This window comes from Heptranchias perlo, chromosome 24 (assembly GCF_035084215.1).
Source record: "Heptranchias perlo isolate sHepPer1 chromosome 24, sHepPer1.hap1, whole genome shotgun sequence".
NCBI lineage: Eukaryota > Metazoa > Chordata > Chondrichthyes > Hexanchiformes > Hexanchidae > Heptranchias > Heptranchias perlo.
In genome coordinates, this window is record NC_090348.1 from 20,953,532 (window position 1) to 20,967,692 (window position 14,161).

Below are 14,161 nucleotides of genomic sequence, written 5' to 3' on the forward strand. Positions count from 1 at the left end.
TGCATGTGAATTCATCTTACTCTTGCGAAGTATGGATCCGACATCAGAAACAGATTCAAATCACTTTTGCAAATCCTTGGAATAAAAGTATCATGCAATTTGGAACTGATTTCAGACTTCCATTCCCAATTAGATAAATACAGGATATTTATGTTGGGATGTGTATTTATAGGAGTTCAATTTACTGGACTGGTGTTTCAATCAGCCACAAGAGCTGCTTTTTTCAATACCTGTTACATTGCAATTTTTCCATGTCAACAATAATAACATGGCAACTCCAACAACTGTAAATACATCTAACACCCAAAATCCCACCCCCGATTTTCATTTATTCCCATGAGACAAACTAGAGCTGACTTTACAAAACTAAAAGCACATTTTAAATAATTCAATTTAAGTCTAGGAACTGATGACGAAACTTGATTTGTAAAATGTTTCAAAAATCCAACACACTAACCTTACAGAATGACAAATGGTTGTAAAAAGTTATGTTTGATCAAAATGTGAAAGATCACCATTGGAAATGTTAATTTCATCTTTAAATACTAAACAAAAATTTTTTGCCAATTTTCTCCCCTGCCTAACTGTCAAAGAATCAATGTTGTATGGTCCAACAGATGCAAGTTTCCCTCCGGGACTTCCCCGAGTGGCTATTATTCAAGTGTAAGCCTTGACAGCAAGTATGAGCAGCCTATTGAACTTCTGGAGAACATCACAGCTGAGGCAGATCCTCTCCTAACCGGATGTTGATAGGTGTGCACTTCTGGCAGGAGTTGCTGGACTGTGACCAAGAGTAGAAACTCTGCTTACATCCCCCTCCATTACCCAGAGACACCGGTGCCAGTCAGCAATCCCACTGCTGTTCCATCTTAAACGAATAACACTGCCCAGAAATCAAACCAGGAACCTTATAGGTCTGAATGGCTCACCCTTCACTGGTTAATCTGAACTACTGGGAGTGCTTTTAGTTTCACCCTTCAAATAAAAAGGGACTCCATTACTAGTTAATCAAAAATACTTACTTCCTATTCTCAAAAAACAAAGCTTTACATGCCACATAGAAACCTAAAATTTTAAACCTGAAATGACAGAGATTTGGCTTCTATTTTACTGCACATTTTATGCTGCTGTGAAGCCAGAACCCCTTTATTAGGATGCAAAATGTGCAGTTCGACTGGCCTCCATTAAGAGCAAAACACCTCATTTTCTCCGTTAACCAGATTACTTCAGCCATTGGTTTCAGATCCATTGTACCTTTTTGCAATGCTTCTTCATAATCAATTAAGAGGATCCACGTGCTATTTTTACTAAAAACCAGAAGAATAACTGCATTGAAACCACTGTGTGAACAGCAATGCAACAAGTATGGAATGCTGAAGCACAATTATAAAGAAAGTAGATATTAAAATCTTGATCTTTTGATGGAATTAAAGCATTATATAGTAGAATTTTATTGTAATTCTACTTCAATGGACAAAAGTAGGAATTTATTACTAAGTGCACAGCTCAAATATTTCTCGAGATCTTGAAACATTTGCCTGAGGAAGGAGAAAATCTCCGAAAGCTTGTGAATTTAAAATAAAATTGCTGGACTATAACTTGGTGTTGTAAAATTGTTTACAATTGTCAACCCCAGTCCATCACCGGCATCTCCACATCACAAATATTTGGTATAAGCAGATGTGTGATGGTCCACTGCACCTTTAAACAATTAAACTGTATTTTTTTAAATGTATCACCGTTTCGTGTGTACACCAAGAAAAGTGTGCACTGTAAATGATTCCATAAGACAACTGCCATTTTTGGGTGTATTAGATGATATAGCAAATAGGATAGAGGGAGGAAACCGCAAAGACAGCTCAGCTGTAAGAAAGCTCCAGTGTATTAAAGTCCATTGAGTAAAGTCCATTTAACTTTTCTTTAGAACTTTAAAAGTGCCGAACTTCAAAACAAGCAGTAAACACCTAATGATGGGGGTGCGCCTGAAGCCAGCCAGGCGAGCGGGTTGCGAACCTCCGGATTTCTCCACTTATCCTTTTTTTCATACAAACACAGCCGTGACCTCCGGGTTCAAAACCCGCCAGGCTCACCTTGGCTCTCCATCCAGACGGCTACTCTCGACTTTATTGACAGAAAGAGACACTTGGTTTTGTTAGAAACAAACAATAGCCACCCCCTCTTCCCCCAAGCCCGACAACCGCCTGTCAATCTCTCCCCGGCCGAACGATAGAAGACACTGACTGGGATGCCACCGAGCGGCGGCTCTTCACTCACCTCCTCCGGCTGACGAGAGCTTCTCTGGAGGCAGCGACTGCCAGGAGAAAACGGACTCTGTTAAGGTGACTTCAAATGGCTGGTTATTAACCAACAAGTGCGAAAGCAGCAGCGGGGGGGCCTGTTCCATGATTCACCGGGAACTATCGTTGCGATCTTTAATGGGGAAGTAAGGTTAAGGGCACCGGCTCGGTTCGGCTGTTACGGCGCGATCATCACGCAGCGGATCCCGCCGCCGCTTCTTCTTCTTCTTCTTCCTTTTCTCCTGCCCCCGTCCGATTTTCCAGCGGTTCTCCAGTCAGCCGTCACCTGCTCCGCTCCCTCCGTTCCGTCTTGCGTCATTGCGTACGCCGTCAACGGCCGCACGGGAGAAGGAGCAGGGGATGTGAGCAGCGCGGGCCGCGCACAGTATGGCACATCGGAGCCCAGCGGAGGACGGTGCTGATGGGTAATCTCACATTTAACGCGAATTAGTGGTGGGAGAAAGTAATTTTCTGACCAAAAATGTTAACCTGTCTTTTCTCCTTTTACATTCTACTGGGCCTGTGCTTTGTTGGCTTCTCCCGCACCTTTGATTCCTCACTCACCATTGACTCGTTGCTGGGATAACTGCTGCATTGCTGCCAGGCACCCTTGGCATCTCACGAGTGGCCATTCAGGTGTGAATCTTGACAGTGAACACTGGCAGGCTCTTTGATCACTGGGGCTTATCATAGTGGAAGGCTGAACTAGTCCTCACTGACATATAACATATGGCCGTATTTCAAAAATAATTCATTGGCTGTGAAATGCTTTGGGGCATCTTGAGGACATGGTGAGGAACTGTATGAATGCTAGTTCTTCTTACCTGAGCTTGCTGGTAGATCAACAATTGCCACCCACTCTTAAAATATCTAGAGTGTTCACTCTCTCATGAACAAATCCTTGGCCATTCACAACTTCCTCCTAGAACTGACAGAAACGTGGCTCCTGGGTAGTGACACTTTCTGCTTTACAGAAGCCGCCCCACCTGGCTGCATTTTCCACCATTAGCCCTGCTGTGAGGCCAACGTGGCCCTCCTCTCCCCTACCCCTCTGGCACCTTCTCTTTCTTTGACCTTCTCACATTCTTCCATCCCTCACACCTCTTTTAAAATCCTCATTGTTTACTTCCCCCATCCCCACATTGACTTCCTTACTGAGATGTCCTCTCTTCTCTTCCCTCAGCTTCTCTGCCAAAGCAACTCCTAATCCTTCATAATTTCAATCTACATTTAACTCTCCAAACCCCCATATTCTGACTCCACCACCCTCCTAACTTCTCTTACTATCACCCTTCATATAACCTCCCTATCCATATCTGTGGCCTTTCTTCACTCAAGGTATTAATCACTGATGAAGTCATCTCTGACTATTTCTTCATCTCCCTTACCACTTACATTCACCTACACTCCTCAAATCCCACTTACCTCAACATTCACTTATTAAAAAAAACCCTGCCAGTTCCCTCACAAATTCACTAAAAATTCCCAACTCCCTCACCTTTGGCCCTTCACTCTCATAAAACCTCTACCAGTCAACCTGTTTAACCATCTTACCTTCAGTGGCCTGAAACCAGCAAATCAATCACTGTCTCCCGCACAATAGGAATGCTCAAGCAGAGGTTTAGGTGTATGGACTGCTTGGGGGACTCCCTGCAATATGTCCCAGATAGAGTGCCACACAGAGAGGCCTGCATTTAGAGGAGGCGGAGCAGCAGCAGTGGTCGTAGTCATCAAACAAGGATGTCCCGTGGGAAGGAGAGGAAGCACCAGAAGAACATCAGCATCTTGCAGTCAGAGGTATTAGTGATTTTGCTGAGCTTATCACACCCCTGCCCTGAGAACTTTCAGCATTCTCCCGTATTGCCATCATCCTGCATTGCACAACATTCAATATCAATGACATTCTGACAATGCAGACTCAGAAGCTACTATAAAACATCGCTGCAGACCAAAGTGCCAAATGTGATAAAGGTGATTAATTTATTGCCAAACATAATAGATGCCTTCCATTTATTTCTTACCCAGGTGATCAACCCATAGTGAATTTCTTTAAAGAAAATTTCCTAACTATATTACTCCTACAAGGTGCTCCCCGAGTGACCTGAGCTGAGCTGGTGGAAGGCTGCTGTTCCTCATGTGGGGACCCTTGAAATGCTCGTGGCTGGTTACTTCTGTGTGCTCAAGCCTGTGTCCCCCTGAGCAAGTACCATGCCACTTCCACTCCCTTGGAGCTGGGCCTCATCACTTCCAGTGATCTGCAGGAGAGCACATTGCAGAAGATGACCAATCCCTTCAAAGCCCCTATCCATTCGATCCACCAGTCCCTCCATTGTGGAACTCAGAGTCTGCATGGCAGTGTTAGAGCTTCACCAAAGCTGCACAGCGTGCTACTATGGACTCCTGCTGTGAGGTCCTGGCAGCAACATCTCTGGAGGTGACTGGACTATCCAAGGTAGACTGCAAAGTGGTGATGGTATGCGAGATGACACCATGGACGTTAGATGAGGAATCCTCCATACTCTCAGCCATAGTCATGAAATTCCTTGGCATACCTTCCAATACCCCGCAGAGCTGTTTGTGTGAAGCCGGCAGTTTTCATCTCATGGTGCGTCATCAGAGGGAGTGTCTGCCTCCGTGGTCTGTTCTTCTGCAGGAGCCTCTTGGTGTTGAGAAGGCCCTGGAAGAAATAAAAGGGAGAAAAGTTAGGATGAGAGAGAGAAGCTGTACTGGATCAGGTGACAGCCTTGAGAATGCAGGCTGAAGTTGCTAAGCTTGCTGCATCTGTGCTGAGTTGAATGAAGGGATACAAGTAATATGCAGACACCCTGCTTGGGTATGCCACCAGCCTGTCCTTCCCCAATGCCCATGTCCATACCTGAAGTCCAGGGCTTCATGCTCTGCCTATGTGAGTATGATGTTAAGGACTCCTTCACCCATCCTAGTCCTCTCCCTGGCATTATGTGCTGTCTGGTCCTACAAAAAGAGAAAGTGAGAAACAGAGAGTCGGCATAAATGGGTCATTTTCATGTTGGCAAGATGTAACGAGTGGAGTGCCACAGGGATCGGTGCTTGGGCCTCAACTATTTACAATCCATATCAATGCCTTGGATGAAGGGACCAAATGTATGGTTGCTAAATTTGTTGATGACACAAAGGTAGGTAGGAAAGTAAGTTGTGAAGAGGACATGTGGAGTCTGCAAAGGGATATAGATTGGTTAAGTGAGTGGGCAAAAATTTGGCAGATGAAGTATAATGTGGGAAAATGTGAATTTGTCCACTTTGGCAGGAGGAATAGAAAAGCAGTAAATTATTTAAATGGAGCGAGATTGCAGAATTCTGAGGTACAGAGGGATCTGGGTGTCCTAGTACATGAATCACAAAGAGTTGGTATTCATGTCCTGCAAGTGATTAGGAAGGCAAATGGAATGTTGTCATTTATTGCAAGGGGAATGGAATATAAAAGTAGAGATGTTTTGCTGCAGTTGTACAGGGCATTGGTGAGACCACGATCTAGAATACGGTGTGCAGTTTTGGTCTCCTTATTTAAGAAAGGACATAAGTGGAAGGTGGGACCTGTACAAGCGTGACGGGTTACACCCGAGCAGGACCGGGACCAATGTCCTCGTGGGGGTGTTTGCTAGTGCTGTTGGGGAAGGTTTAAACTAGAGTGGCAGGGGGATGGGAACCTGAGCGGGGAGTCAGAAGGGAATAAAGTTGAGAGCAGCAAGAGAGGGGAAGACCCAGGGGAAATCTACAATACTAATAGTACAAACAGTTGTTCAAGACCAAGTGAAAGGGAAAAGCGTAGAGCAGCAGAAAGAAAGTGTACTTTAGGCACGACAGATAAAATAAAAACTAGAAGGCGCAAGGCGATTAACCCAGCATCAAAGCTGTGGCAGGGGGTTCGGAACCTGAGCAGGGAGACAGAGGAAAGCGTGTCAGGAAGGGACAGAAGGTATGGAGTAAAAGGTAAAGTGTTAAAAAAGGAAAAAGCAGAAACTAAGTGTCACAAAACATATTTGAAAGTTCTTTATCTGAATGCACGTAGCATTCGTAACAAAATGGACGAGTTAACGGCACAAATAACTACGTATGGGTATGATCTTGTGGCCATTACAGAAACATGGCTGCAGGGTGACAACGACTGGGAATTAAATATGCCAGGGTATTTAACAATCAGGAAGGACAGGCAGGAAGGAAGGGGAGGTGGGGTGGCTATGTTAATAAAGGAAGGAATCACTGTAATACAGAGAAATTATATTGGGACAAAGGATCAGGACAATGAAACAGTTTGGGTAGAGATAAGGAATAATAAGGGGAAAAAAACACTAGTGGGCGTAGTATATAGGCCTCCTAATAGTTGCAACTCTGCTGGAAGAAGTATTAATCAGGAAATAGTTGGGGCATGTAATAAGGGAACAGCTATAATTATGGGGGATTTTAACTATCATATTAACTGGACAAATCAAATTGGGCAGGGCAGCCTTGAGGAAGAGTTTATTGAGTGTATTAGGGATGGATTTCTTGAGCAGTATGTAACTGAACCTACAAGGGGGCAAGCAACCTTGGACCTGGTCCTGTGTAATGAGCCAGGATTAATTAATAATGTCCTAGTTAAGGATCCTCTTGGAATGAGTGACCATAACATGGTTACATTCCATATCCAATTAGAGGGTGAGAAGGTTGGTTCTCAAACAAGCGTACTGAGCTTGAATAAAGGAGACTATGATGGTATGAGAGCGGAATTGATTAAAGTGGACTGGGAAAATAGATTAAAGGGTAAGACGGTACATGAGGAGTGGTGTTCATTTAAGGAGTTATTTTACAACTTTCAAAAAAAAAATATTCCACTGAGGAAAAAAGGGTGTAAAAGAAATGACAGCCATCCGTAAAGAAATTAAGGATAGTATCTGACTAAAAACAAGGACATATAAGGTAGCCAAACTTAGTGGGAGGATAGAAGATTGGGAAGTCTTCAAAAGACAGCAAAAAGTAACTAAAGGATTGATTAAGAAAGGGAAGATAGATTATGAAAATAAATTAGCAAAAAAATATAAAAACAGATAGCAAGAGTTTCTATAGTTATATAAAAAGAAAAAGGGTGGCTAAGGCAAACGTAGGTCCCTTAGAGGATGAGTCTGGGAAATTAATGGTGGGAAAAATGGAGATGGCAAAAATGCTGAACAAATATTTTGTTTCAGTCTTTATGGTAGAGGACACTAAGAATATCCCAACACTGGACAAACAGGGGGCTCTAGGGGGGGAGGAGCTTAATACGATTAAAATCACTAAGGAATTGGTACTCAGTAAATTAATGGGACTCAAGGCGGATAAATCCCCTGGACCTGGTGGCTTACATCCGAGGGTCTTGAGGGAAGTGGCAGTAGGGATTGTGGATGCTTTGGTAATAATTTTCCAAAATTCTCTGGACTCGGCAAAGGTCCCGGCAGATTGGAAAACTGCTAATGTAACACCGTTATTTAAAAAGGGTAGTAGGCAGAAGGCTGGAAATTATAGACCAGTTAGCCTAACATCTGTAGTGGGTAAAGTTTTGGAGTCTATTATTAAGGAGACAGTAGCAGAACATTTGGATAAACATAATTTAATAGGACAAAGTCAGCATGGCTTTATGAAGGGGAAGTCATGTCTGACAAATTTGCTTGAGTTCTTTGAGGACATAACGTACAGGGTGGATAAAGGGGAACCAGTGGACGTAGTGTATTTAGACTTCCAGAAGGCATTCAACAAGGTGCCACATAAAAGATTATTGCTCAAGATAAAGAATCACTGGATTGGGGGTAATATTCTGGCATGGGTGGAGGATTGGTTATCTAACAGGAAGCAGAGAGTTGGGATAAATGGTTCATTCTCGGACTGGCAACCAGTAGCCAGTGGTGTTCCGCAGGGGTCGGTGCTGGGTCCCCAACTCTTTACAATTTATATTAACGATTTGGAGGAGGGGACCGAGTGTAACATATCAAAGTTTGCAGATGATACAAAGATGGGAGGGAAAGTAGAGAGTGAGGAGGACATAAAAAACCTACAGGGGGATATAGACAGACTGGGTGAGTGGGCGGAGATTTGGCAGATGCAATACAATATTGGAAAATGTGAGGTTATACACTTTGGCAGGAAAAATCAGAGGGCAAGTTATTATCTTAATGGCGAGAAACTGGAAAGTACTGCAGCACAAAGGGATCTGGGGGTCCTAGTGCAAGAAAATCAAAAAGTTAGTATGCAGGTGCAGCAGGTGATCAAGAAGGCCAACAGAATGTTGGCTTTTATTGCTAGGGGGATAGAATAAAAAAGCAGGGAGGTATTGCTGCAGTTATATAAGATATTGGTGAGACCGCACCTGGAATACTGCATACAGTTTTGGGACCATACTTAAGAAAAGACATACTTGCTCTCGAGGCAGTACAAAGAAGGTTCGCTCGGTTAATCCCGGGGATGAGGGGGCGGACATATGAGGAGAGGTTGAGTAGATTGGGACTCAACTCATTGGAGTTCAGAAGAATGAGAGGCGATCTTATTGAAACATAAGATTGTGAAGGGGCTTGATCGGGTGGATGCGGTAAGGATGTTCCCAAGGATGGGTGAAACTAGAACTATGGGGCATAATCTTAGAATAAGGGGCTGCTCTTTCAAAACTGAGATGAGGAGAAACTTCTTCACTCAGAGGGTAGTAGGTCTGTGGAATTTGCTGCCCCAGGAAGCTGTGGAAGCTACATCATTAAATAAATTTAAAACAGAAATAGAGAGTTTCCCAGAAGTAAAGGGAATGAGGGGTTACGGGGAGCGGGCAGGATATTGGACATGAATTTAAATTTGCGGTTAGGATCAGATCAGCCATGATCTTATTGAATGGCGGAGCAGGCTCCAGGGGCAGATTGGCCTACTCCTGCTCCTATTTCTTATGTTCTTATGTTCTTATAATTGCTTTAGAGGCGGTTCAGAGAAGGTTCACTCGACTGATTCCTGGGATAAGGGGGTTATCTTTACGAGGAAAGGTTGGACAAGTTGGGTCTGTATACACTGGAGTAGAAGAATGAGAGGTGATCTTATTGAAACATAAAAGATCCTGAGGGGATCAGAAGGGGTAGATGCTGAGAGGATGTTTCCCCTTGTGGCAGAGACTAGAACTAGGGGCCACAGTTTAAAAATAAGGGGTCTCCCATTTAAGACGGAGATGAGGAGAAATTTTTTCTCTCAGAGGGTCATGTGTCTGTGGAACTCCCTTCCCCAGAGAGCGGTGGAGGCAGGGTCATTGAATATTTTTAAGGCTGAGTTAGATAGATTCCTGATTAACAAGGGAGTCTAAGGTTATAGTAAGTAGACGGAAAAGTAGGGTTGAGGTCACAATCAAATCAGCCATGATCTTATCAAATAGCAGAGCAGGCTCGAGGGGCGGAATGGCCTACTCCTGCTCTTAATTTGTATGTATGTTTGTATGTTCATAGAATCATAGAAATTTACACCAAAAGTCTGTGGTGGCCACAAAGATGTATCCAGCCGAATCCAATTTCCAGCTCTTGGTCCGTAGCCTTGTAGGTTATAGCACTTCAAGTGCATATCCAACTACTTATTAAATGCGATGAGAGTTTCTGCCTCTTCCACCCCTTCAGGCAGTGAGTTCCAGACCCCACCACTCACTGGGTAAAAACATTTCTCCTCAACTCCCCTTTTAATCTTTCTACCAATTAATTTAAATCTATGCGACCTGATTATTGACCTCTTGTAAGGGAAATGGGTCCTTCCTATCCACTTTATCTAGGCCCATTGTAATTTTATACACCTCAATTAAATCTCCTCTCAGCCTCCTCTGTTTCAAAGAAAACAACCCCAGCCTATCCAATCTTTCCTCACAGCTAAAATTCTCCAGTCCTGGCAACATCCTCGTAAATCTCCTCTGTACCCTCTCTAGTGCAATTACATCTTTCCTGTAATGTTGTGACCTGAACTGCATGCAGTACTCTAGCTGTGGCCTAACTAGTGTTTTATACAGTTCTAGCATAACCTCCCTGCTCTTATATTCTATGCCTCAAATAATAAAGGAAAGTATCCCATATGTCTTACCCACCTTATTTACCTGTCCTGCTACCTTCAGGGATCTGTGGACATGCACTCCAAGGTCCCTCTGTTCCTTTACACTTCTCAGTATCCTCCCATTTATTGTGTATTCCCTTGCCTTGTTTGCCCTCTCCAATTGCATTACCTCACACTTCTCTGGATTGAATTCCATTTGCTTCTTTTCTGCCCACCTGACCAGTCCATTGATATCTTCCTGCAGTCTACAGCTTTCTTCCTCACTGTCAACCACACGGCCAATTTTTGTATCATCTGCAAACTTCTTAATCATGCCCTTACATTTAAGTCTAAATCATTGATATATACCATGAAAAGCAAGCAACCTAGTACTGAGCCCTGTGGAACCCCACTGGAAACAGCCTTCCAATCACAAAAGCACCCGTTGACCATTACCCTTTGCTTCCTGCCGCTGAGCCAATTTTAGATCCAATTTGTCACTTTCCCTTGGATCCCATGGGCTTTTACTTTTCTGACCATTCTGCCATGTGGGACCTTGTCAAAAGCCTTGCTAAAATCCAGGTAGACTACATCAAAAGTGCTACCCTCATCGACCCTCCTTATTGCCTCCTGAAAAAATTCAATCAAGTTAGTCAGACACAACCTTCCCTTAACAAATCCATGCTGATTGTCCTTGATTAATCCGTGCCTTTCTAAATGATGATTTATGCTGTCCCTCAGAATTTTTTCCAATAATTTGTCCACCACCAAGGTTAGGCTGACTGGCTTGTAATTACTTGGTGTATCCCTTTCTCCTTTTTTAAACAACGGTACAACGTTAGCAGTCCTTTGACACCGCGCCTGTAGCCAGAGAGGATTGGAAAATGATGGTCAGAGCCTCCGCTATTTCCTCACTTGCTTCTCTTAACAGCCTGGGATACATTTCAATAGGGGCTGGTAATTTATGTGCTTTCAAAGATGCTAAACCCCTTAATATTTCCTCTCTTACTATATTTATCACATCCAATATTTCACACTCCTCCTCCTTAACTACAATGTCTGCATAGACCCCTCTTTTGTGAAGACAGACGCAAAGTATTCATTAAGAACCATAACCACATCTTACGCCTCTACACACAGGTTACTTTTTTGGTCTCTAACAGGCCCTACTCTTTTATTAGTTATCCTCTTGCTCTTTATGTATTTATAAAACATCTTTGGGTTTTCCTTGATTTTACATGCCAGTATTTTTTCATGCCCTCTCTTTGCTTTCCTAATTTCCTTTTTAATTTCCCCCCTGCACTTACTATACTCCTCTAAGCCTTCTGGAGCATTGAGCTCTCGGTATCTGACTTAAGCTTCCCTTTTTGCCTTATCCTAACCTGTATGCTCCTTGACATCCAGGGGGCTCTAGATTTGGGAGTCACACCCTTTTTCTTTGTGGGAACATATTTGCTCTGAACCCTCACCATCTCGTTGAATGCCTCTCACTGCTCTGACACTGATTTACCTTTAAGTAGCTGTTTCCAGGTGTTGAAAAGGTGAGTGGAGATGTGTGGTGCTTGTGTGTGTATATTGGAAGTGTTAATGGGTGCAGAAGAAGCAAGATGGAATGAGGATGGAGAGGTGCTGAATGTAAAGGGAAGTGTTTGTGATGCGGAGTGAGGAAGGAGTGGTGAGAGTAGTTGTTGGTTGTGCAAGTGGTAGTATGTGAGAAGAGAATGATCCTAGTGTGTGGGGTGAAGAGAGACAAGGAAGATGTGAGCGTGTTTGGAATGAGCAAGAGAGGTGTTTTTGTGTGGGCTTGTGATTGTATGTTGAAGGATGTGATGGAGGGATGAGCAGAGTGTTGTGAGGTGCTGGTGAAAGAGGTGGAAAGATGAAGAGGTGTACTCACCCTTGTGAGGTCATTAAACCTCTTTCTACATTGAATCCAGGTCCTTGGGGGTGATACTGTTGGCACTGACCCTATAAGCCATCTCTCACCAGGCCTGCCTGACAGAAGCCTTGGGGCTGCTCTTACACGTACTGGGGAATAGTACCTCCCTCCCTGGCTTTCACTTTCTGCAGTCGAATCTCCAGGGAGACTTCAGGAAAGTGGTGGGATGGAGTGGCAGCCCTTTAACTCATTTCTGTACAACCAGTCTTCGACGGTTGTTCACTGATAAATGCAAGCAGGAGATGCAACCTTGCTTTAAAAGGTGCATCCCCGCCTTAAATTCAGTCTGGAAATGTGCCGGAAATTACGCAGGTCATATGGGTCGGCTGCCCAATTTTGCAGGCGATCGGGAGGGTAGCCCACCCTTGAAATCTTAATGAGGTAAAATGGCCTGGGCCTCACGCTGACAACATCATGAGGGTTTGCCACCCGCCCCACCTGCTGGATTTCCACCCCGAGTTTAAAATAGAGGCTATACACACAAACATAAGAGGGCTGGTGGGATGGATGATGAGGACATAGGTGACCCTATCAAGTTGCGACAGGAGGGAGAGCAGAATTGCAGGGAAAGGGACAGAGCCAGTTGAGGATCCTGTCTGCCATGGTAGAGGATATTTCAGAAGCTCTGGTGTGGAAGGTGGCATCATCAAAGCAGAGGCGATGGAGACAGAGAAACTGGGAGAAATGAATAGAGTCCTTACGGGAAGGGGTTGTGATGAAGAATTATCCAAGTAGCTATGGAAGCCACTGGGCTTGTAATAGATATCTGTCGATATCCCATCTCCAGAGATAGCAAAAAGTCCAGGAAGGAAGGGAAGAGTCAGAGATGGACCACATTGAGTGAAAGGATGGGTGGAAATTTGAAGCATGGTTAATTAAATTTTGTAGCTCAGGGTGAGGGCAGGCAGCAGCACTGACACAGTTATTAATGTAATAAAAAAGAAGCTAGGGAGGGGACCTAAATAGGACTGGAACAAAGAGAGTAGTTATTTTTCATACTTACTGGGGATGGTATCATTATATTCTTATTCCTGGGATGTTATTTCTTTAACATTAAAATTCTAAAATCCATAAGCAGATCATTATAAAAGCAATTAAATTCCCAATTATTCAGCGACCAGTGATTTCAGTTGCACCAATCCTAAATGTAATATGATGCCTCATAAAATGTATATATCTAAGATAATTTAAATTTAAATTCTCGCTTTAATTGTTTTTTTTTACATATAATAAACATTATACAGGTCATGCTATTCATAGTGCTGACTGTAAATAACTTTTCATTTTGTCATTTCTGAGTTAATTAGATTAGCCTATTTCATAAATGAAACAGATAATCCCTTTGTTTATAATGTGTTGTGATGGTTTACTTACAATTAGGGCAAGTGATTTCTCACACTACAATATCCTGTGATAAATTCTGCAAATTCCTGCGCATACTGTATGTAGTGTGAATGAAAAGTCTCAAAGGCAATGAAACTATTGTGTGATGCTACGCCTTGCACAAAAGTAACCTCTCTCATCCACATTATTAATTTAATTCTCCAAATTTTGCAGAGGCAGTCAACTTCACATAGCATGATGTGGAGATGCCGGTGATGGACTGGGGTTGACAATTGTAAACAATTTTACAACACCAAGTTATAGTCCAACAATTTTATTTTTAATCCCACAAGCTTTCGGAGGCTTCCTCCTTCCTCAGGTGGTGTGGTAATTTCCACACCACCTGAGGAAGGAGGAAGCCTCCGAAAGCTTGTGGGATTAAAAATAAAATTGTTGGACTATAACTTGGTGTTGTAAAATTGTTTCCAATTCACATAGCATGGTATACAGATCAAGCTTTTAGAGTGTTCCACACAGATATATGTTACAATAGTTTGATCTATAGTGTAAGGCTATT

General features: G+C 43.2%; 2 protein-coding genes across 5 annotated transcripts in view; one reads left to right on the forward strand and one right to left on the reverse strand.

Annotated features, from left to right (window-relative positions):
- Positions 1–14,161, reverse strand: part of cerk (ceramide kinase) — a 117,478-nt gene that overhangs the window by 86,551 nt on the left and 16,766 nt on the right. For 2 of the 4 annotated variants that reach the window (XM_068004899.1, XM_068004900.1), the window contains exons 3-4: positions 5,173–5,270; positions 4,850–4,974 (exon numbers count right to left, since the gene is read on the reverse strand). Coding sequence is in view for 2 of the 4 variants with exons in the window: in XM_068004898.1 (XP_067860999.1) it covers positions 2,275–2,404 (130 nt within the window). In the remaining 2 variants the exon portion in view is untranslated. Of the gene's footprint in view, positions 1–2,274; positions 2,617–4,849; positions 4,975–5,172; positions 5,271–14,161 lie in introns of those variants that run through there. The other 2 variants (XM_068004898.1, XM_068004897.1) reach the window with 1 other exon arrangement.
- The window catches only part of tbc1d22a (TBC1 domain family, member 22a), a 407,668-nt gene continuing 396,176 nt past the window's right edge, over positions 2,670–14,161 (forward strand). Inside the window, exon 1 of the mRNA XM_068004902.1 lies at positions 2,670–2,722. Coding sequence (XP_067861003.1) covers positions 2,685–2,722 — 38 coding nt within the window. The 5' untranslated portion in view covers positions 2,670–2,684. The remainder of the gene's footprint in view (positions 2,723–14,161) is intronic.